At 44.1% G+C, this 23,512-nt stretch overlaps 1 protein-coding gene across 1 annotated transcript in view; it reads left to right on the top strand.

Annotated features, from left to right (window-relative positions):
* The first annotated feature begins 295 nt into the window (after nucleotides 1-295).
* FYB2 (FYN binding protein 2) overlaps nucleotides 296-23,512 on the top strand; it is a 47,881-nt gene continuing 24,664 nt past the window's right edge. The window contains exons 1-4 of the mRNA XM_050962001.1: nucleotides 296-375; nucleotides 15,183-15,975; nucleotides 17,184-17,378; nucleotides 22,156-22,189. Of these exons, the coding sequence (XP_050817958.1) occupies nucleotides 367-375; nucleotides 15,183-15,975; nucleotides 17,184-17,378; nucleotides 22,156-22,189 (1,031 nt within the window). The 5' untranslated portion in view covers nucleotides 296-366. The remainder of the gene's footprint in view (nucleotides 376-15,182; nucleotides 15,976-17,183; nucleotides 17,379-22,155; nucleotides 22,190-23,512) is intronic.

Genomic DNA, 23,512 nt, shown 5'->3' on the forward strand with positions numbered 1-23,512 from the left:
CCTGGTGTGACCCTGTGCTGCCATGCCCTGATAACAATACCCAGCCACTGTCCTTAGAAGTTCTGAACAGAATGGTCCATCTGAGTGAGGCAGGGCTGTCTCCAGGTGAAGATATTCTCCACTCCACCCCTCTGAGGGGCTGGGCAGGGAGGAGCCAGGTCTGAGTGCTGCAGGACTGGTGCTCAGAGGCACTGTGCATGCCCCACCTTCCCTGGGCTTTTACTCCTACAGCTCTCTGCAGTGTAATTGCTAACAGCTGCTGGGGCGAGAGGAAGTGAATCTCTGTAAACACTGGCTGGAGACAGTGAGAGTAAAATATGCTACAAAGCTGAGCTCTTCGGGTGGGTGTTGGACAGCTGAGAAGACATGGAAGTAGTAAGTGTTGTTATATTGTTGCTGCATTTTGGCTTTGTAATGCTAGGGCTAATGGTATTCCCCTGTCTCCTGTGACATGTTTGCTGTTTGATTTTCTTGCTCGGCTTTGTAGTTTCAGGCAATTGTCTTAGTGAATAGGCAACAGGTGTGGAAATAGCTTTGACTTCTGAGCATTGCCTGAGGAGAACATCCCAGACAGCCTGTCTGCTCTCTGTTTTTTCTGGTTAGCTGGAGTCTCTTGTCCTGCTCCTATGGTGGGAAAAAAATGTCACTTAAGGGGTTGGGGAAGAAACTTTAGCTGGGGGTGTTGTGTTCTCCATTAACTCTTCCTGTGTCTCCTAGCTCGGATATCAGCCTGTACTGAGCTCCTTCTCTTCCATTTGCTCCTAAGTATGGGTGGATTTGCGGGAAAAATCTAGGTAGCTAATTAACAGGTGATGCACCCTGAGCACATTTTATGGTGAAATAGAGCAGTCCGGGAAGTATGTGGCAAGTCTTCAGCTAGCTGTGTTGAGTGTGTCATGCAGGGCCAAAGTGCAGTTGGAATTCAGTCTTCAACAAGACTAGTGCCTTTTGATCTGTTTTCTGTTCAGACTTCACCAACCAATAACTTTCACAAAGGGGGACTGCAGTTCTCCCTCTCAAATCTGTCATGTGTACTCTCTTAGTGGGGTTATGCTTTCTTATACCAAAATATTAAATTGCCAAATATCCTACACGTGTATAGACTGGTCCTAGCTAGACACTATTACCAGCACCAAAACTCTCAGCAGATCCTCTGTTTTGCTTTATCTTTCTTTTTTTTTAATTGGGAGATATTTATATTGGAATAGCAATTTATTTACAAGGGAGAAGTCAGTTTAACTTTTTAATCTCCCTTCTCCAACCACTCCATAAACTAACTATTCCTTGGCTGTAAAACATCAGTAGCTTTCAAGCTGTTTTTTTTTTTCTTTTTTTCTTTTTCGGTGCTCAATTTGCTAAGCATATTCTGACTACAGCAGGACAAATAATTCACTGACTACTTGCTGCAAGTTTCTGGCAATCTTTTAAATATAATAACTTAGTGAATTCTTGTTCATTGCTTGACTGGTTCTAATTTATAGCTAGCTGCTTCTGACCACAGCCTTGAGGCCTTTCATCTGCTCTCAGAAGGCTGACACAGAGACTTGGTATATAGGGACTGCTGCTAGCTTGCACTGAGAAATGTACTTATGGATTGAGGTGCTGCTTTGTTTTAAGGCTGCACCATGCTTAGCACTGAGGTTAGCCACACGATCCATCTGAATGTGACTGACTGTTGTCACACAGGCTGAATCTGTGCAAAGGGTTTGCATTGGGTATTGGACCCACTCAGATCAGTCAGGTTTGAAGTCCTCCTGATTCTGACAAGAGGATATTTACACAGCTAAAAGGCCTGTGAATCCTACCAGGACACCTCAATTCTACTCTTTTCTCCACCAACATGCCCTGGAAGTCCTTTACCCTGTTTGGGCACCTGGTGCTCCTGAAAACCCCGTCTCACATCTCATATCTTTTGGAGACAGGCCTGTACCACTCCTACAAAATCTCCTGTGGCTCTTGGAAGTCCTAGGAAAAGACCTATCCCCACCCAGAACAGGCAACTGAGAAGGAAAATACATCCTCTACCCCTGCAGCAGTTTTTATATTGTCGAGTGGCGGATGGGGGAGCTTTACTGCTAAGCTCCTCTGTTGCCTGGAATTGAAGCTCCCTAACTCTGTGAGTGCTTGATTCCCAGGGAACCCTGTGAGTTCTGTTAAATGCTGTTTAAATTAATATATCGGCCAAAGATGTTAACATAACCTAGTTAAAGAGCAACATTAAACAGTTTGAAAGAAGATTCTGGTTTGGTGTACAGTGACCTCAACCTGTTTAGTACCATGACAAACACCACTTAAAAATCTCTTTAATCCAGGGATCGGCAACCTTCAGCCCGCAACCCGTCAGGGTAATCTGCTCATGGGCCGTGAGGCATTTTGTTTACGTTGACCATCGGCAGGCACAGCCCCCTCGCAGTTCCCAGTGGCTGCGGTTCGCCGTTCCTAGCCAAAGGGAGCTGTGGGAAGTGCCGTGCCTCAGGGATGTGCTGGCCGCTGCTTCCCGCAGCTCCCATTGGCTGGGAATGGTGAAACGTGGTCACTAGGAGCTGCAGGGGGCCGTGCCTGTGGACGGTCAATGTAAACAAAATGTCTTGCGGCCCACCGGTGTATTACCCTGATGGGCCATGTGCCGAAAGTTGTCGACCCCTGCTTTAAACTTTTATTAAGGATGAAGAAAAGAAGGAAAAACAGTGAAAGCATTTGAAATGAAGATATTAAGTAAGGCTTTCATTTTAACAACATCTCTTGTTCCCTTGCCCTTACACTAGAGTTTTTGTTTTTAGAAGGAAAGTCACCTTTGTCTGATGGTCTCTTTGGTGTGAAAGACTGTAATAATTGTGAGGAAAAGAGAAGTTAGCTGAGATGGGCTGGAGATGCTACTGTTGCAAGTCTAATCCTGTATCCTAGAAGACAAAAAAAGACACATACGAGAGGGGAGAGAAAAGAACAGCGAAGGTAGAAAAATCAGCTTGCAACCTCACTGCTGGTGAAACATAGGCCTGGCGCGTGGCCTTATCGGTCACACTGAGACCTGGTTAACTTATAGGAGGATTGGGCTGTTTAGGGCATCGCTGTTGCCTCTTTCTGGTCACAAGCTTACAACAGTGTTGCAAAAAATACTTTCTTGTCAGACTAAGCCAGACTCATATTAAGCAGAGGGAAAGAGAGAAAAGAGAAGAAATAAGGTGAGAAAGGAAAAGGACATGGAGTGTGGGGGAAGAAAGATACAGTCTCACAATTCAAGTGGTGGGGTATGTCAAATGACTTCCTCTCTGGCCCGATTTGGTCAGGACATCTCAAGATTAGGGTGAAGGAGGCTTGGAGTTCTGAGGGGGGATAGGTGTGGCAGCAGCCATAATGGTGACACTCACTCCAGTAGTCAAGTTTCTCCCCCACAAAGTCTTTCCTTAAGGACCCACAGAAGGGAGTGATGGGCGGAATCTCCTACCATTGTTTTGTCCACTGATCAGATCTAGTTTCCAACATATCAGTTCTGGTTCACCATTTCTAGTTCCACGCCCTTCTTATTTACCCAGCATGATCTTAACGCAGTCCTCTTTGTTTGGACTGATTCTTTCTGTCTGCCTTCTGCAACTCTTTCTACCAGCGTTTGTTGTGACATCTTATGAAATTACACTCGCTTTTTACAATTGAACTCACCATTAGAGTAAATCTGTAGTTATCACAATAGTACCATGCTAATCTTTACAGGTTACTCTCTGCCTGTGGTGTTTTCCTTTCCTACCGCATTGTGTGCTTTGGTTGCTATCTTAGGGTGTGCTTCATATCTTAGAGTGTGCTTCAGGCTCCTATTTCACCTCCAGAAACTCATGGGGATTTGGGGAAGCAGTGACCCTACATTGGGAAGAACCTCAAGAGACCTGGTAGGTTGGTAAGGGTGGAGGGCCACCATGGATTTCATTGTGAAACTGACCTCTAGGATTTGCCTAGCTAGCATGTGCTTGAGATGGGCCTTTTTTTTTCTTTCTTTTTTTTTTTTTAAAGAGCCTCCCCTCTCTTTATCTCCACTATTAAGTGTGGACTTCTACAATGTCCTCATTAACACTTGGTCTTCTTTCCATAATAGGCACTCTACTGCATGGAATCTGTTAGATCTGTTCAAGTGTTATAATTTGTCATAAATAGGCATAATCTCAGCAAATATGGTATCATGAATGATTTGCCCAGTTCTAGCACATATGGTAGTGCCAAGAGTACCTTTCTTAGGTCTGTGTTTCATGGGCATACAAAGTGTAGAAAATGCCAACCATCTGAATCTAACAATGTGAACGTGTTTCCTTTTCAAGGGTGTGTGTGTGTGTGTGTGTGTGTGAGTGAGAGAGAGAGAGAATTGGAGAATTCCCTAGTCTAAAGAACTGTGGCTGCAGTTAGCATAGACATATTATTATAAAGCTTCAACAACATCTGCACTTAAAAATCACTCTTCATTCCTAGATGCCTTGTTGCAAAGTGGAAAAATAGCAGCACAGACACTTAAAGAAGCCAGGGCAAAACTAGCGAACATGTCAATTAATTAAGCAAAGTGAATTATAGTTGCTATTTCAAGGCAAGAGAAATAACCTGAGGGAAAGAGGGATTTGTATTCACATCCTTTTTAATTAAGGCAAGGGTGGGGAGAGGGAGGACACAGAACAGAAGACAGAACTGTTAACTCTTGTCATCCCATTTTGCCATTAGATGGTTAACAAACAGGTGTGGGTTTAATGAACTATGTACACTGTACCAAAGAAGACAAGTCTTGTCTGACAGGCTGATTGCAATTATAAGCACAAAACTACTTGTTTCCTCGGGTACAGTTGCATGTGTGTCTTGTATTACCCAGTTTCTCACTGATACCATTAAACACCCAGTGTTAAGTCCTTCAGGTGTAGCTTCAGTATACACAGCTGCTTGGTGCCCCTGCAATAGAAACAATAGTACCTTATTTTGTCCCATTGTCTGTTTAGTGTAGTCATGGCTCTCTGTGGTGACTTGGATAGAGGGTGAATCAGTTTTCTTTCTTTCTGGAAATCTCCATTCCCTTTAAACTCTGTAATAGACTAGCCAGGCTTCGCTGGCCCCAAATATGAAGTATAATAGAAGCAATTCACTCTCCTCCACGGGTAGGTTCTTTACATCATACACTGTCATGTGAAAGTAGTAACATTACTGAAAGGGGTTATTGAAGAGAAACTGTCAGTGTTTAATAAATTGTGCAATTTAAATAAAATTCAGTAAAACCTCAGTATGCTATTCATCTGTTCTGCCTTAACATTATGGGTCTAAGCACTTCTTCCCCACCCTGAAGAAGGAAGTTCTGTCCTTAAATTATTTTTTCCAATTTCCTCATTAGACAGGTTCTCGTGAAGTATCACAATTCTTTGCATTGAACTAGGTAGTTAACCTGGCGCACTTAATGTAATCATGGCATATACCAAGTTTTATAGAGCAGTCCAAGGACTTGAGTAGCTCATAAATTTGATGTCTGGCTCTCTTTAGTTTTGCTCAGGACAGAATTCAAAAAGTGTATTGCAGATAAATATCACAAACTCCTTCTTTTTCATCGTGGGACAGCAAAATGCCTGGGACAAACCTACAAAGTTCTCTAAACTTTGCCCACACCTTTTTAAAATTAAATTTAACAAGTTGTTCTAAAAAATGCTAATCTTTCAGGCAAATATAGAAAAATGACTTTTACTGACAATATATTCTCCTGCCTGGATAATTTCTGGCACGCTGAATGAATGGTGGTGATTTTAAATCTGAGGATCTGTTACAAGTTCCATACTGCACTGACAGGAGATAGAATAAGTGGTAATTCACTCATTCTTTTAAGATGATACAATTTGGCCTCAAAGTATTGTTCATGTACGAAGTTCCACTGAGGTCAATAGGACCAGTCATGTGTGAGGGATGCAAGATTTGTTAAACAATACAGGGGACCTTGATGGATAGGATTGTTCTTGTAATTCCTTTTCTGAGAAGGTGACACTAGAAAGCTAGTCTGTGGGAGGACAGGGTATTAGGTGCTCTGGGCAGCAGCTGGCACACATGACTTTGTTTCATGTCCTTAAATAAAATAGTTTTAATGTCAGTTAGCTTGTATCATTTCCAGCACTTACAACAAAGGGGGCATGGGAGAGGTATTGAAACAATTTAGCACTTGAAAAGTACTAGCTTATGAGTCCTGGAACAAGTTATGAGCCCCTCTTCATTTAGGGGCAGATCAACTGAAATCAATGGATCTATAACCAATTTACACCAGCAGAGGAGATACCCTTATTGTTTCCTCTACTCACATTCAGTGTATTCAGCTGCCTTGTTACCAAAAATACATCTCACGGATGTGTGTAAATGAAATTTGTCCTTGATTTGAAGAAATCTTTTGGCGCAGCTGCTGCTTTGTTAACTATGCCTCTCTGGCAGGGGTGGCTCTAGGCATTTTGCTGCTCAACACAACAGTCAGGCTGCCTTCGGCAGCTTGCCTGCCGGAGGTCCCCAGTCCCACGAATTTGGCGGCAGCCTGCGGGAGGTCTCCCGAAGCCACAGGACCAGCGGACCCTCCGAAGGCATGCCGCCGAAGGCAGCCTGCCTGCCGCCCTTACGGCGGCCAGCAGAGCGCCCCCTGTGGCATGCCAGCCCAGGCACATGCTTGGCATGCTGGTGCCTGGAGCCGCCCCTGCTCTCTGGTAACAACGTGTCCATCTATCTCAGAACTCCCTCTAGGACTCTCCTTTCAAAGGGGTCACTGAATCCCAGTTCTTATCTCCACCTCCCTCATTAGTAATGACTCCTAAACCCTTGTCTCTCACCTAGGCCCTGATCCTGTGTGGTTTGAGTATCTTCTGATGCCATTGTCTTTAATGGAATATTGATGTGTTCAGTGCCTTGCAGGATTGTAATGAGTGTAACCAAGCAACTATTTTCCAACCTATGCCTATGCAGGTCACTATCCAGTGTACCTGTAGCTGTGTCGATCCCAGGATGTGAGAGACAAGGTGGGTGAAGTAATATCTTTTACTGGACCAATTTCTACTGGTGAGAGAGAGACACGCTTTCCAGCCACACAGAGCTGTTCTCCAGGTCTGGGAAAGGTACTGCCAGCATCACAGCAAAATGCAAGCTGGAACAGAGAAATTAAAATAAGTAGTTAGCACATATTGTAAGGGACTGTTGGAGGTAGAGTTGCCTGTTAATACCTCTGCAGAAAGGGGGCAAAAAGAGCAGGTGAGTGGGTTACAGATTGGATTTGTGGCATATTACAGCAGTATTTCTATTCAGTCCATGATTTTTAGTGTTTAGCAGAGTAACGAATTTAAGCTTCCAGGCTCATCTTTTGAAAGTGTTATGCAGGTTTCCTTTTGAGGGTGAGGACTGATAGGTCAGATGGCTTTGCAGAAAGCATTCATCTACCGGTGATAGAGTGGTCTTTCCTGTGGAGCTCATTTAAGAGTAGTGATTGTCTCATTTCACCCACATAGTTGGTGGGGCATTAAGTTTAGGCAGGGCACTGGATGAGGTACACCCTGTGTTTTGATAGGCATGTGTAGGATCCATGGCTCTTGAAAGGTGTTGATCATTGTAGCAGTGGAGATGTATTGTTCCAGCAGGTTCTGGTGCCACTTTGAGTTCCTATGTTGTGGGGAACTTGCTACTGATTATAATCGTGGAGAGGTTGTGGGGTTGTATGAAGTCAGAAGTGGAGGTTGAGGATGGGGTCCACATTGAGTATGGGTTGTAGTTGTTTGACACCCCACATGGATTCCAGTGTGAGGTAACAGGTGACAACGAAGTATGTGGTCAGAAAGGATTTTTTTTTCTGTACTGAAGCAAGTTTTCCTGGTGGCCTGTTCCATGATTTGATCATCTTCTCTGGTGGAGTTTCCTTGTTTGGCCAAAGCTTGTCTCTCTCCAACAGAAGTTGGTCCCATAAAAGTTATTACCTCACCCACTTTGTCTCTGTATCTGCAAGTCACTGTTGTTGATTACTCCTTTGGAGACTGTGTAGGGGGGAAAGGGTTTTATGCTGAAGTAGCTTGTCTAAATTTAAACATATAAGACTTAATATTGGTCTTCTGTTTAGTTTTGGGTGAGGGTATGGTATCTGCACCCTTTGGCAATTCACTTAATGTTTTGTAAACATGCCATTAAATTTTAAACCACTTTTCCACCATATGAACCAATGCCTCTTTGGAGACTGCTGTAATAACCTTAGTCCCAGTTTTGGACCTTAGCGTCCAAAATATGGGGGTTAGCATGAAAACCTCCAAGCTTAGTTACTAGCTTGGACCTGGTACCTGCTGCCACCACCCAAAAAATTAGAGTGTTTTGGGGCACTCTGGTCCCTCTGAAAAACCTTCCCTGGGGACCCCAAGACCCAAATCCCTTGAGTCTCACAACCAAGGGAAATAATCCTTTTTCCCTTCCCCCCTCCAGGTGCTCCTGGAGAGATACACAGACACAAGCTCTGTGAAACTACACAGAGGGACTCCCCCTCTCCGTTCCCAATCCTGGAAACAAAAAGTACTTTCCTATTCCCCCAGAGGGAATGCAAAATCAGGCTAGCGATCCAACACACAAATCTCCCCTTGATTTCTTCCTCCCACCAATTCCCTGGTGAGTACAGACTCAATTTCCCTGAAGTAAAGAAAAACTCCAACAGGTCTTAAAAGAAAGCTTTATATAAAAAGAAAGAAAAATAAGTACAAATGTTCTCTCTGTATTAGATGATACAACACAGGGTCAATTGCTTAAAAGAATATTGAATAAACAGCCTTATTCCAAAAGAATACAAATCAAAGCACTCCAGCACTTATATTCATGCAAATACCAAAGAAAAGAAACCATATAACTTACTATCTGATCTCTTTGTCCTTACACTTGGAAACAGAAGACTAGAAAAAAGAAACTACTTCTCCAAAGCTCAGAGAAAGCAAGCAGGCAGAAAACAAAGACTCAGACACTCAATTCCCTCCACCCAAAGTTGAAAAAATCCAGTTTCCTGATTGGTCCTCTGGTCAGGTGCTTCAGGTGAAAGAGACATTAACCCTTAGCTATCTGTTTATGACACGCCCCCCAAATTGCAGACAGTGGGGAAGCTCACTGGCGGCGATTTCCTTCTAGAACTTGAAAATAAACAGATTAATACAACACATGCACCTTTACATATACTACTAAGTATATAACTAACAGACTTCTACATTTTAAGAAAACTTTTTAACTACTGAATTCTGGGAAACTCTCACGGGAGAGTGCATCAGCTACTTTGTTAGAAGCTCCTGTGATGTGTTGAATTTCAAAATCAAAATCTTGGAGAGCTAAACTCCAACGAAGAAGTTTCTTGTTGTTCCCCTTGGCAGTATGAAGCCACTTTAGTGCAGCATGGTCAGTTTGTAGTTGGAACCGCCGTCCCCAAACATATGGGCGTAGCTTTTCCAGGGCGTACACAATGGCATAGCATTCCTTTTCACTGACTGACCAGTGACTTTCCCTCTCAGACAGTTTCTTGCTGAGAAACACGACAGGATGGAAGTTGTGATCTGTTGCTTCCTGCATGAGCACTGCTCCTATACCACGCTCAGATGCATCTGTGGTTACTAGGAATGGCTTGTCAAAATCCGGGGCCCTGAGCACAGGGTCCGACATGAGCGTTGCCTTAAGTTGGGTAAAGGCCTTTTGACACTCATCAGTCCACTTAACTGCATTTGGCTGGGTCTTTTTGGTCAGGTCGGTCAGTGGGGCAGCGATTTGGCTGTAGTGGGGTACAAATCGCCTGTAGTATCCGGCCAAGCCTAAGAAGGATTGGACCTGCTTCTTGGACCGTGGGACAGGCCACTTTTGGATAGCATCCACCTTGGCCTGTAGGGGGTTTATGGTTCCTCGACCCACCTGGTGCCCCAGGTAAGTCACTCTGTTTTGGCCTATTTGACACTTTTTGGCCTTAACAGTTAGTCCTGCCTGCCTGATGCGCTCAAAGACCTTTTCCAGGTGTAGTAGGTGTTCGGGCCAGGAGTCTGAAAAAATGGCCACATCATCGAGGTAGGCAACTGCAAATTCTCCCAGTCCAGCTAGTAGACCATCTACCAGCCTCTGGAAGGTGGCGGGTGCATTTCGAAGGCCGAAAGGAAGGACATTGAATTCATACACCCCCGCATGGGTGACGAATGCTGACCTCTCCTTGGCAGGTTCATCTAGCGGTACTTGCCAGTACCCCTTGGTTAAGTCTATTGTAGAGATGAACTGGGCACGTCCCAACTTTTCCAATAGCTCATCGGTACGTGGCATTGGATAGTTGTCCGGACGAGTTACAGCATTTAGCTTACGGTAGTCCACGCAAAAGCGTATTTCCCCATCTGGTTTGGGTACCAGAACCACTGGAGATGCCCATGCACTGGTAGATGAGCGGATTATACCCATCTGTAGCATGTTCTGGATCTCCCGTTCTATAGCAGCTTGGGCATGAGGAGACACTCGGTAGGGTGGGGTTCTGATTGGGTGAGCATTACCTGTATCAATGGAGTGGTATGCCCGTTCAGTCCGTCCTGGGGTGGCTGAGAACAATGGGGCGAAGCTAGTGCACAGCTCCTTGATTTGCTGCCGCTGCAGACGTTCCAGAGTGGTTGAGAGGTTCACCTCTTCCACGCCACCGTCTTTTTTCCCGTCGTAGTAGACACCGTCAGGCCACTCAGCATCCTCTCCCTGGACTGTAAACTGACAAACCTGTAAGTCTCTGGAATAGAAAGGCTTGAGAGAATTAACATGGTACACTTTAGGCTTTAGTGAGGAATTGGGAAATGCTATGAGGTAGTTTACAGCTCCCAGGCGCTCTTGGACCGTGAATGGCCCTTCCCATGATGCTTCCATCTTATGGGCCTGTTGCGCCTTCAAGACCATAACCTGGTCTCCTACCTTGAAGGACCGATCTCTGGCATGTCTGTCATACCAGGCCTTTTGCTCTTCTTGAGCATCCTTTAGGTTCTCTTTAGCAAGGGCTAAAGAGTGTCGGAGGGTGCTTTGTAGGTTGCTTACAAAGTCCAGAATGTTAGTTCCTGGAGAAGGCGTAAACCCCTCCCATTGCTGCTTCACCAACTGTAATGGCCCCTTAACCTCGTGACCATACACAAGTTCAAATGGTGAAAACCCTAAACTGGGATGTGGTACAGCCCTGTAGGCAAACAGCAACTGCTGCAACACTAGGTCCCAATTATTGGAGAATTCGTTGATGAATTTTCGTATCATGGCCCCCAAAGTTCCATTGAACCTTTCCACCAGGCCATTGGTTTGATGGTGGTATGGGGTGGCAACCAAGTGATTCACCCCATGAGTTTCCCACAGTTTTTCCATGGTCCCTGCCAGGAAATTAGACCCTGAATCTGTAAGGATGTCGCAGGGCCAACCTACCCTGGCAAAGATGTCTGTTAGGGCCAGGCACACAGTGTTAGCCCTGGTGTTGCCTAGAGCGACTGCTTCTGGCCATCGGGTAGCAAAGTCCACTAAAGTCAGTACGTACTGCTTTCCTCTGGGCGTCTTTTTTGGGAAAGGGCCCAGAATATCCACAGCTACTCGCTGAAATGGGACCTCAATTATGGAGAGTGGCTGGAGAGGGGCCTTGACCTGGTCTTGAGGCTTTCCCACTCTTTGGCATACCTCACAAGACCGGACATACTTGGCAACGTCCTTGCCCATCCCCTCCCAGTGGAAGGACTTCCCCAACCGGTCCTTGGTTCGGTTCACCCCAGCATGGCCACTGGGATGATCATGGGCTAAGCTTAAGAGCTTCCCCCGGTACTTAGTTGGAACCACCAACTGTTTTTGCGGCTGCCATTCTTCCCGGTGTCCACCAGAAAGAATTTTCTTGTATAAAAGTCCTTGGTCTATAACAAACCGGGATTGATTAGAAGAGCTGAGAGGCGGTGGGGTGCTTCGTGCCGCCGCCCAAGCTTTTTGAAGGCTGTCATCCGCTTCCTGCTCAGTCTGGAACTGTTCCCTTGAGTCTGGGGTCACCAGTTCTTCCTCAGACTGTGGACTTGGGCTTGGTCCCTCTGGAAGCGCTGTAGGTGATGGGGTTGTTTCCGTTGCTGGTGAACCGCTTTCCGCTGGTGCACCTGAGGGTATTTCAGGCTCTGGCTGAGCCTTTTGGGTATGGCTGTCTGTTGCTTTTGCCAGTTTTGGCTCGCTGGCGCCCTCTGGCGTTGAGTTTGAAGATGTAGTTGCACTTGCTGGTGCTGGTTGCTGTTCCAGTTCCGGGCCTGGGACTGGAGATGCTGTGGCTGTTTCAGTGGTAGGCATGGAATCCGGGTCCACTACCTCTGTCTGGGTCTCTGGTAACACAGACGGGGCCTCTGTGGACGGCTCAGGAACAGGAATGGGTCTGGAAGCTTGCCTGGTTTGGCTACGTGTAACCATTCCCACTCTCTTGGCCCGCCTCACCTGGTTGGCCAAGTCTTCCCCCAGTAGCATGGGGATAGGATAATTGTCATAGACTGCAAAAGTCCACATTCCTGACCAGCCTTTGTACTGGACAGGCAGTTGAGCTGTAGGCAAGTCTACAGCTTGTGACATGAAGGGGTAAATTGTAACTTTGGCCTTTGGGTTGATGAATTTGGGGTCAACGAAGGATTGGTGGATAGCTGACACTTGTGCCCCCGTGTCTCTCCACGCAGTAACCTTTTTTCCGCCCACTCTCAAATTTTCCCTTCGCTCCAAGGGTATTTGAGAGGCATCCGGGCCTGGGGATCTTTGGTGTGATGGTGGTGTAATGAATTGCACTCGCATGGTGTTCTTGGGACACTTAAAGCATCTTCCATCTGATGGGTCACTGGGCCGAGGTGAGTTACTGGAGACTGGTGAGGTTGAAGGGTAGGGTATCTGTGGCTTTACTTGGGTGGTATGTGGGGTCTTTGGCTGTCCTCGGTTGTAGGGTTTATGGTCTGTGTGCCCCCTGGGGTAATCGTTCCCCTTGACAGTAGCTTTCTTGCTTTCTGCCAGTTCCATCCATTTGGCTCCAATCTCCCCCGCCTCAGCGATATTCTTGGGGTTTCCATCTTGTATGTACCGCGTGATGTCTTCAGGAACACCATCCAAGAACTGCTCCATTTGTATGAGGAGGTTCAGTTCTTCCAAGGTTTGAATGTTGTTTCCTGTTAGCCAGGCCTCATAGTTTTTTGCAATGTAGTAGGCGTGTTTGGGAAATGACACCTCTGGTTTCCACTTTTGGGTTCTGAAGCGCCGACGGGCATGATCTGTGGTTATCCCCATCCTGTATCTGGCCTTGGTTAGAAAAAGTTTATAGTCATTCATTTGGTGCTTAGGCATTTCAGCTGCCACCTCTGCTAAAGGTCCACTGAGCTGTGACCTCAATTCTACCATGTACTGGTCTTCGGGGATGCTGTACCCAAGACAGGCTCTTTCAAAGTTTTCCAAGAAGGCCTCGGTGTCATCACCTGCCTTGTAGGTGGGAAATTTCCTGTGCTGTGGAGCAATATTTGGCGCCGGGTTGTTAGGGTTGGCTGGCACAGGCAGCCCAGCTTTTGCCATCTCCAGTTCATGTTTTCTCTGTTTTTCCTTCTCTTCATTCTCTTTTTGTTGTTTTTCCATTTCTTTTTGGTGTTTTTCCATGTCTCGGCGGTGGGCCGCCTCCTCTTCTTCTTGCTTCCTTCTGTGGGCCAACTCATCTTCTGCTTGTTTCCTTCGGTAGGCCACCTCTTCTTCTTCTAGTTTTCTTTTGTGTGCTGCCTCTTTGGCTGCCTCTTTGGCTGCCTGTTCTCTTTGGTAGGCTGCCTCTTTGATCTGTTCTTCTCTTTCTTTCATCTCCATCTGTCGCCTGTGTTCAGCTTCTTTGATTTGTTCTTCGGCGTCAATTTTTGCCTTAGAAGTCATGGTTCCTGTTTTCTTGTGTTGGGGTGCCCTCCGGTGTTTATCTTCTGAACTGCAGGTTCTCTGTTGCCTCCTGAAGTCTGCCTAGCAACAGTGCCTTTAGCTAATTTTCCTTTTCTCTCTCTAGCTAATGTTCAATGAAGGGAAACCAGAAAAACCACTTTATTTGCATGCCTATAAGTGCTGGTACTTGCCTCCTAATGGGAGGGCTATTGCATGACAAAAGACCCTTAACATGCAAGCCACAAACTGCGAGAGAGAGCAGAAAAAAAAAATTCTCTCTGGTTCCCTTTTAAAACCAACTGCTTCTCTCTGCTAAAAAGCCCTTAGCAGAGAAAAGAAAAATATAATATTCCTACTGGCTTCTGGATTCTGTCTATCTCCCACCAGCTGCACACCATGTAATAACCTTAGTCCCAGTTTTGGACCTTAGCGTCCAAAATATGGGGGTTAGCATGAAAACCTCCAAGCTTAGTTACTAGCTTGGACCTGGTACCTGCTGCCACCACCCAAAAAATTAGAGTGTTTTGGGGCACTCTGGTCCCTCTGAAAAACCTTCCCTGGGGACCCCAAGACCCAAATCCCTTGAGTCTCACAACCAAGGGAAATAATCCTTTTTCCCTTCCCCCCTCCAGGTGCTCCTGGAGAGATACACAGACACAAGCTCTGTGAAACTACACAGAGGGACTCCCCCTCTCCGTTCCCAATCCTGGAAACAAAAAGTACTTTCCTATTCCCCCAGAGGGAATGCAAAATCAGGCTAGCGATCCAACACACAAATCTCCCCTTGATTTCTTCCTCCCACCAATTCCCTGGTGAGTACAGACTCAATTTCCCTGAAGTAAAGAAAAACTCCAACAGGTCTTAAAAGAAAGCTTTATATAAAAAGAAAGAAAAATAAGTACAAATGTTCTCTCTGTATTAGATGATACAACACAGGGTCAATTGCTTAAAAGAATATTGAATAAACAGCCTTATTCCAAAAGAATACAAATCAAAGCACTCCAGCACTTATATTCATGCAAATACCAAAGAAAAGAAACCATATAACTTACTATCTGATCTCTTTGTCCTTACACTTGGAAACAGAAGACTAGAAAAAAGAAACTACTTCTCCAAAGCTCAGAGAAAGCAAGCAGGCAGAAAACAAAGACTCAGACACTCAATTCCCTCCACCCAAAGTTGAAAAAATCCAGTTTCCTGATTGGTCCTCTGGTCAGGTGCTTCAGGTGAAAGAGACATTAACCCTTAGCTATCTGTTTATGACAACTGCTAATAACCTTTCTCCTGCTTTCCCCCCCCTCCTTTAGAAAGGCATAAGTGAATTCAGAGCACTCCGAGCAAAATTTCAAAATGATTCCAATATTTCAAATACTGTGCCACAACCACCCAAGAAGCTTCCTGCAGAAAGTTTACACCTACCAAGCTCTGACACTCTGGGTGTGTCCAGTCCCAGAATCCTGAACCAAGGGAAAGTGCTGGTGTCAGAACAAAAGAGAGAACGATTTTGTTCTACTGTGCATAGCTCAGAGCTAATGCAATCCAAACCTTTTGTATTGCCTAGAGTTAAGCATGGCAACTTGTATCTAGCAGAGAAGAATGAAGATCCAAAGAATAAAGCGTTGGAGGGAGCCTTTTGTGGAGATGGACCTCTTAGAGGGGATTCACAGAAACCCCGTCCAACTTCTTGCATTTATCAGCAGGCATCTGTTAATGCAAATTCGGAGGAAGAACTGTTAAACTCCTTCCAACATACTCTGCAGATCTGGGAAAGTGCTTCAGCTCAGAACGACAGAAAGTGTGCAGTGCTTCCACCACCACAGTGTATAAGTGGGAATCATTCTGCTCAGCCACGGATTCTGAACACTACCCTCGGAGCAGAGAGCAGCAAAATGAGAAGTGCTGGGAAAGAGCAAGTACTGGATTTCTCTACCCAAAAGAAATGTCTCCCAGCCAGCAGAATGCCTGTACTGCCTCAGACTTCATCATCTCCCTATCCATCCAGAGGTTACAAGAGCACTGAGCAAAGCCCTAAGACGACTGGATTCTCTCAGCTTGCTTATGATCCACACAAGCCAAGTGAGACCTCTCAGTATCTGAAAGGTAAATCCATCCTCTCAACATTGTTGCATGGTATTTATATGGCACTCTGCCATTTTTTGAGGCTCAGCCATGAGAACTTTAATGCAGATCCAAAAGAGAGAGCATATAGGGTCAGTTGGGATGGGTACCTACATGCTGCAAAATTGAGCAGGGGGCTTCCAGAGAGAACTCTCTTCTACTGGTGCTCCGGCATAGCAAGATATGGCGAGAACTGATATGCAGGGGTGCACAAAACTGACAAATAATTTAGGTAGGAAAAGAAAGGAAGGTGAGTAACTGGCTAACTAGGTCTCTTCCTACTGCTGGGAGGAGGGATGGGGAAAGAGGACTGGGTGGGAGGTAAATTCAAGTTCTAGAAACAGGGTTAAGGAGGAGGAATGTGTTTCATTTGAATCAGTTTATCTGTCCTTCCTTACACTGAACATTGGACAGACTGGATTCTTATGTCATGGTATTTAATGTTTCATATGCTCTGCAAAAAATTAAGGGATTTATTTTCTATAAAGATAACTTTTGAGTAAAAATGGACCTGGTTTGAATCCTCAGATCTGTACATTTCCCTCAACTTTGGGAAGTTCAGGCCCAAACTAAAAATGGGCTCGCTCCTTTGGGCATTTCTTCTAGAAATGTGCTACTAAGGAGGTATTAAGCAGTAAGTTCATTTTATCAGCTTCAGATTTAGTGCCAAAATATTGAAAAGATTAAATCCTTAGTCCTGCTTTGACTGCAGGGGATTGGATTAGATGCCCTCTCGAGTTCCCTTCCAGTTCTATGATTCTATGAAATCATTGTTTACTCTGGAAAGCTACCTTACTGGAGCTGCATATTTAAGAGAGTTATACTACTAAAGTCTAGAAAATCAAAAACCTATTGGCACCAAAAATTCAATTTTTTTTACAACAAATCAAGAAAAAGATCACTCTCAAATGTGACCAATTGTATAACAATCTGAAGAAACAGAAAAAGAGCCTTCTGCTTTCTTACTAATTACTTACTATTTCTCATTCTGTAACACCACTGAAAAATCAGGCTCCATGCTGAGTAAGTGTCTATCTATAAAACTAGAATAGGCAAATTTTAGCTGAGAAGGAAGCTGTTTGACATTCCTACCAGGTTTTTGCCAATTTATGCAAGCAGTCCTACATGAATTTTTACGTGAAATGAGAGGTAATAACTGACTTTTTCCTTGTGGCTCTTGCAACAAACAGCATCAGAACCCTTCCTCCATCATGCTGGCACAGAAAGACAACTTGACATCAAGGATAGCAAACCTCCAAAAGTTAAACCACTTCCTTCAGTTGAATCTCTTGGTTCCCCTCCAAAGAAACCTCTGAGGCCCCCAAAAGTGAATCTCAGTGCCTTCCGGCAGTCAGCCCCACATGTCAGCAGAAGAAATGAAACCGGTAAGAGATTTTGTCTTAGTTTCTAGCAGAGCTGGTTGAAAACTCTTTTAATTTTAAAAAGAACAAGGAGTACTTGTGGGACCTTAGAGACTAACAAATTTATTTGAGCATAAGCTTTTGTGGGCTAAAACCCACTTCATCAGATGCTTGCAGTGGAAAATACAGTAGGAAGACACACACACATACCATGAAAAATGGGTGTTGCCATACCAACTATAACGAGCATAATCAATTAAGGTTGGCTATTATCAGCAGGAGGAAAACAAAAAACAACAAAAAAAACTTTCTGTAGTGGTAATCAGGATGGCCCATTTCCAACAGTTGAGAAGACGGTGTGGGTAACAGTAAGGAGGGGAAGCAGGGCCGGCGCTACCATTTAGGCAGCCTAGGCAATCGCCTAAGGCGCCAGAATAATTGGTGGGCGTCGTTTTGCCGGAGGGGGCGGCAGGCGGCTTCGGTGGAGCTGCCGCAGTGGTGCCTGCGGAGGTTCTGGTGCTCATGCGGCTCCTGTGGACCTCCCACAGGCATCACTGCGGCAGCTCCACCGGAGCCACGGAGCACCGGACCCTCCGCAGGCACCACTGCAGCAGCTCCAGCGGAGCCGCGGGACCAGCGCGTGGGGCGGCGAAATTGCCGTCCGCCTAGGGCGCTCAAACCCCTAGCGCCGGTCCTGGGGGGGGGAAGCATAGGGAAATAGTTTTTACTTTATTTAATGACCAATCCATTCCCAGTCTTTATTCAAGCCTGATTTAATGGTGTCCAGTTTGCAAATTAATTTCAATTCTGCAATTTCTCATTGGAGTCTGTTTTTGAAGTTTTTGGAGAATTGCTACTTTTAGGTCTGTAATTGAGTGACCAGGGAGGCTGAAGTGTTCTCCGACTGGTTTTTGAATGTTATAATTCTTGACATCTGATTTGTGTCCATTTATTCTTTTGCGTAGAGACTGTCTGGTTTGGCCAATGTATATATAATAGCCCACCTTAATTGATTAGTTTTGTTATAGTTGCTATGGCAACACCCATTTTTTTCATGTTCTCGAAAGCTTATGCTCAAATAAGGTGCCACAAAGACTCCTCATTCTTTTTGCTGATACAGACTAACGCGACTACCCCTCTGAAACCTTTTGATTTTAAGTTTTCTGTCAGAAAATGCAGTTTCGTTGGAGGTGTTGTTTACGGTACATGCCACCATGAGCTACACGCTGCCTTGGAAAGCAGTCTGTGTCCACGCTCACTGGTGTGTGTGTGAAACAGGGCAGTGAAAAGCTTGGGGTGGGGGACAGCAAGAAAAGGCCCCTAAGGGAGCTGCCAGAGACTTTCCCCGTGCTTCTCTGCTACAAGAGCCTTTCCTCGCTGCCAGAGCCTTTCACTGCAGTGGAAAAAGGCTCCAATAGTTTGGGGGGTTGTGGGATACTACACTGCTTGCTTTTTTTTTTTTTTTTTTTTTTTTTTTTTTTTTTTTTTTTTTTTTTTTAAAGCAGTGTAGATGTGGGAGGCACTGCTTGGGTGTATAGAGAGCTGTGTAGGGTATATACCCTGGGCTGAGATATATAGGGCACTCTACTCACCTAAGAGGTGCATTGCCATATACTCCGCTATTTATACCCAGGCTATCTAGGCATGTAGCATTTGTACTCTGCATGCTACTGCAAGTGTATACTTACCCTAACTCGAGCTGTTTTGTGGGAACAGCATGGTGGTGTGTTGTTGTGTGGTGGTTGTTTTTTTTGTTGTGGTTTTTTTTTAACAAAATTTTGGATGGTAAGAGAGTCAGAATTTTTTTGACATAAAAAGAATTTAATATTAATCTGAATGAAAATGAAATTTTTCACAATTTCTGTTGTGAATATTTTTTCCTTTGTTCATATTCAGAACCAAAGTAAACTTAAATATATTGGTAATGAGTTCTACAGGTTGGTTATGCCTTATGGGAAGAAGTACTTCCTTATGTATGGTTTTAAACCTGCTGCCTAATAATTTCATTGGGTAACCCAGAGTTTTTGCATTGTATGAATAGGTAAATAACACCTTCTTCCTTCATTTTATCCACACCATTCATGAGTTTTATAGACCTCTATCATATTTTCCCCCTTACTCATCTCTTTTCCAAGCTGCATAGTCCCTGTCGTTTTAATCTCTCCTCATATGGAAGCTGTTCCATACCCCTCATGATTTTTGTTGCCCTTCTCTGACTTTTTCCTATTCTAAATATCTTTTTTTAAATGAGGCAACCAGAACTACATGAAGTATTTAAGGTGTGGGCGTACCATGGATTTATATAGAGCCAGCACGATATTTTCTTTATTATCTATCCTTTTCCTAATGGTTCTTAACGTTGTTCGCTTTTTTTTTTTGACTGCTGCTGCACATTGAGCAGTTCAGAGCACTATCCATGATGACTCCAAGCTCTTTCTTGAATGGAAACAGCAAATTTAGACCCCATCATTTTGTATGTATAGTTTGGATTATGTTTTCCAACATGCATTACTCTGCACTCATCAACATTGAATTTTATCTACCATTTTGTTACCTAGTTTAGTGAGATCCCTCTAACTCTTTGCTGTCTGCTTTGGACTTAACTAGCTTGAGTAATTTTGTATTGTCTGCAGATTTTGACACCTCACTGTTTACCCCCTTTTTTCCAGATTGTTTATGAATGTTGAACAACATTAGTTTAATTCAAGTCCTTGTGGAACGCTGCTATTCACTTCTCCTTACTGTGAAAACTGTTCATTGATACCCTTTGTTTCCTATCTTTCAACCAGTTACTGATCCATGAGAAGATCTTCCCTCTTATTCTATGACTGCTTACGCACCTTTCGTCAGGGACCTTGTCAAAAGCTTTCTGAAAGTCCACGTACACTAGATCACCCTTATCCACATTTTTGACACCCTTAAAGAATTCTAATAGGTTGGTGAGGCAAGATTTCCCTTTACAAAAGCCATGTTGACTCAATATTAGGATAGTTGAAATCCCCTGTTGTTGGGTTTTCTGTTTTTTGTAGCCTTTCTTATCTCCCTGAGCATTTCAAAATCCCTGTCCTGGTCAGGTGGCTGGAAGTGTATATTCCTACCGCTATCCTCTTGTTCAAGCATGGAGTTTCTATCCATACAGAGTCTATGGTACAGTTGGATTCATTTAAGATGTACATTATATTTGACTGCTTTCTTTCACATATAGGGCCACTCTCCAACCTACTCTGCCATTTCCACATATTTTGTAGCCTGGTATTACTGTGTACCACTGATTATCATTGTTCCATCAAGTTTCTGTGATGCCTGTTACATCAATATCCTCATTTAATACCAGGTACTCAAGTTTCCTATCTTGCTATTTAGACTTCAGGCATTTGTATACAAGCACTTTATAAAACTGGTCAATATTTAGTTGTCTGCCTTCATGTGGTGTAATTGAATGGGATTCTTTTTCATTTGACTGGTTTCTTTTCAGTTCCAACTATAGGCCTGGCTTGACATGAGTAATTGGATGTGGCTGAGGCCTTGTTTCTTGGCCGATAGAGTTAGGGAGGTAAATGAATTGGTAAGCTAGAAACAGAATGTCTGTACTAACTAAGATAAGGGGGAACACTTGGGGAACTATTTACAATGGGTAAATAAGCCTGGAACATAAGAAGGGGAGGAAATAAGTCGTACTTGTACAGAGCACAGTGACCAAGCCAATCCATAAATGTTTATAAAGGAAGAGGTTTGCTGTGTAACTTTGGATATTTGGTATGCCCTGTACCCATCCCCTGTGCTTCGGCTGATCAACTCAAGTGTAGTTTAATTGTATGCCAATGACAAAATTTCAGTGACATGTTTTGAAGTTGAACTGAGTTCTTGGGAATGGAGTGGGTAAGGTCTTGGACGCTACTGAGTCCATAGGTTTTGGGGCAGCTTCTAAGACCCTATCTGTACTTTATCAACTTCTGTCCTTGCTTCTTTTACTAGGCTATAGTGAATCTCCTTTAATGAATCCACTTCTAAGGGATGTCTGTCTGAACCATGTGGTCCTCCGCACCTGTCAGCTTTCCCTCAGCCATTAGTTTTAAAACTCCTCTATGAATTTTACATTTACATGACCATAATCTGGTTCTGCTTTTGATTTAGGTGAAGCCCATCCTTCCTGTATAGCCTCCTCCTCCTTCCCCAAAAGTTTCCTCGGTTCCTAATAAACCCCAACTCCGAACACCATCTTCTCATCCACACATTGAGACCCTGCAGTTCTGACTGTCTAACTGGCCCTGTGTGTGGAACTGGAAGCATTTCAAAGAATGCTATCATGGAAGTCCTGGACTTTAATCTCTTTCCCAGCAGCCTAAATTTGTTCTCCAGGACCTCTCTCATACCTTTCCCTATGTCATAGTTACCTACATCTACCACAATCACTGGCTCCTCCCCAGGGCAGCAAGTAAATCTGTATAGATGTTTAGAGAGGTCCACACCCTTTGCACCCTGCAGGCAATTCACCATGTGGTTCTCCTGGTCATCACAAACCCAATTGGCTATATTTCTAATGATCAAATCACCTATTACTAGTACCTCTCTTTCCTAATAACTCTTGCCCGTAGGAAGATGTATACAGATAAGATTTTAATTTTTATGTTTACACTTGGAAATTTGTATCAATACCTCTCTTTGCCATGTGGCCCTTAAAATATCTCTCGCTCTGTGCGCTACTCAGCCCATTGTCCTGTTCTACTGTAGTCTCATGATAAATGTAGTAGCAACTATATTTTGTTTGCCACTTGTCAAATGCTGTTGTTTTTATTTCCAGCTGCTGTAGAAGATGACTACATGGCTCCTGAAAAGTACGTGTGTGAATTTAACTTTATAGGCTACAGAAACACATATATTTGTACTAAAACAAACAATAGTTCTTGTAAGAATTTTAAACTCTTCTTCTGAAGATGGGACACACTTACAAGCAATAAAGTGCTACTTTTATAATTCCATTATGCACAATTCTTGCATTTAAATGACATAGATAGAATCCTCCTGAAGCAAGCACTTTGTATACTGTGTGTGGATTCACTAAATTACATGTCTGACTAGTGTAACTTCTATTCAAGAAGACGTGGGTGGCTGAGGGTATTAATAATGGGAGTTTCTTCTCTCTAGATTATCTGTTTTGAATATAGCCTGGACAGGTCTTTGAGTGAGTAGGCTTTCCTTGATGCCAGTGTGAATTGAGTTGGTGTTCCTTGTAGACACATTTATGTCCCAAAAGCATCACCATATCTGACATTCTCATTGATCTATTTGCTAAGTCAAAGGCTATGTCTACACTACCATGGTAAATCAACCTACGCTATGCAACTCCAGCTATGTGAATAATGTAGCTGGAGTCGACGTACCTTCGGTCAAGTTATCACGGTGTCCACACCATGGTGGGGTCGATGGAAGTAGAGTTCTCATCGGGGGTAGAGTATGGGCTCAACTGGAGAGCAATCTGCAGTCGATTTTGGTGGGTCTTTACTGGACCCGCTAAATCGACTGCCGGTGGCTCGATCTCAAAGCATAGTGGTGTTTTTGTTTTTTTTGGGGGGAGGGGGTTGGTTCCCCCCCACCGTATTGTAGACATGCCCTAAGATATGAATGACTAGCAACCAATTTACCCTTTTATACTTAGGTGAGATCCTGGTAGACGCATACAATTAGATCTTAAAGATTACACGAGCTATAAACTTTACAACAATAGAGAAAAGGAAATTACAAAATTCCCCAAAATCTTTAGAACATCATGAGGCAGTAACTGGGGATGTTTGAACCTGGGAGAGCTAGGTTCATAGGTGGCTTGTGAACTGACTTTGCAGAAAAGAGAGAGTTTAAAAAAAAAATGCTTAGGCCAGGGGCCCTTGTTCTCATCTCCTGTCCTCTGTTCGCTGTGAACATTATTGAAAGGCTAGGGGAGGGTGAGTGGGTGGGTGGCTGGTTCTTGCTAGTGCTCCTTTGTTTAGCCTGCAGTAAACACTACATGACGCGCTTTCTGACAAGCTGTCTTCTGGTTTCAAAGCAGATTGTTTACCACCTACCTGTGCGTGGGTATCTCCTCCCACCCCCCTCATTTCCCACATTCTCCAGCTTGATGTTTAGAAATGAAATGCTTTGAGAATTGTTGCTGAAACAAAGAC

This window comes from Gopherus flavomarginatus, chromosome 7, assembly GCF_025201925.1.
Source record: "Gopherus flavomarginatus isolate rGopFla2 chromosome 7, rGopFla2.mat.asm, whole genome shotgun sequence".
Lineage (NCBI taxonomy): Eukaryota > Metazoa > Chordata > Testudines > Testudinidae > Gopherus > Gopherus flavomarginatus.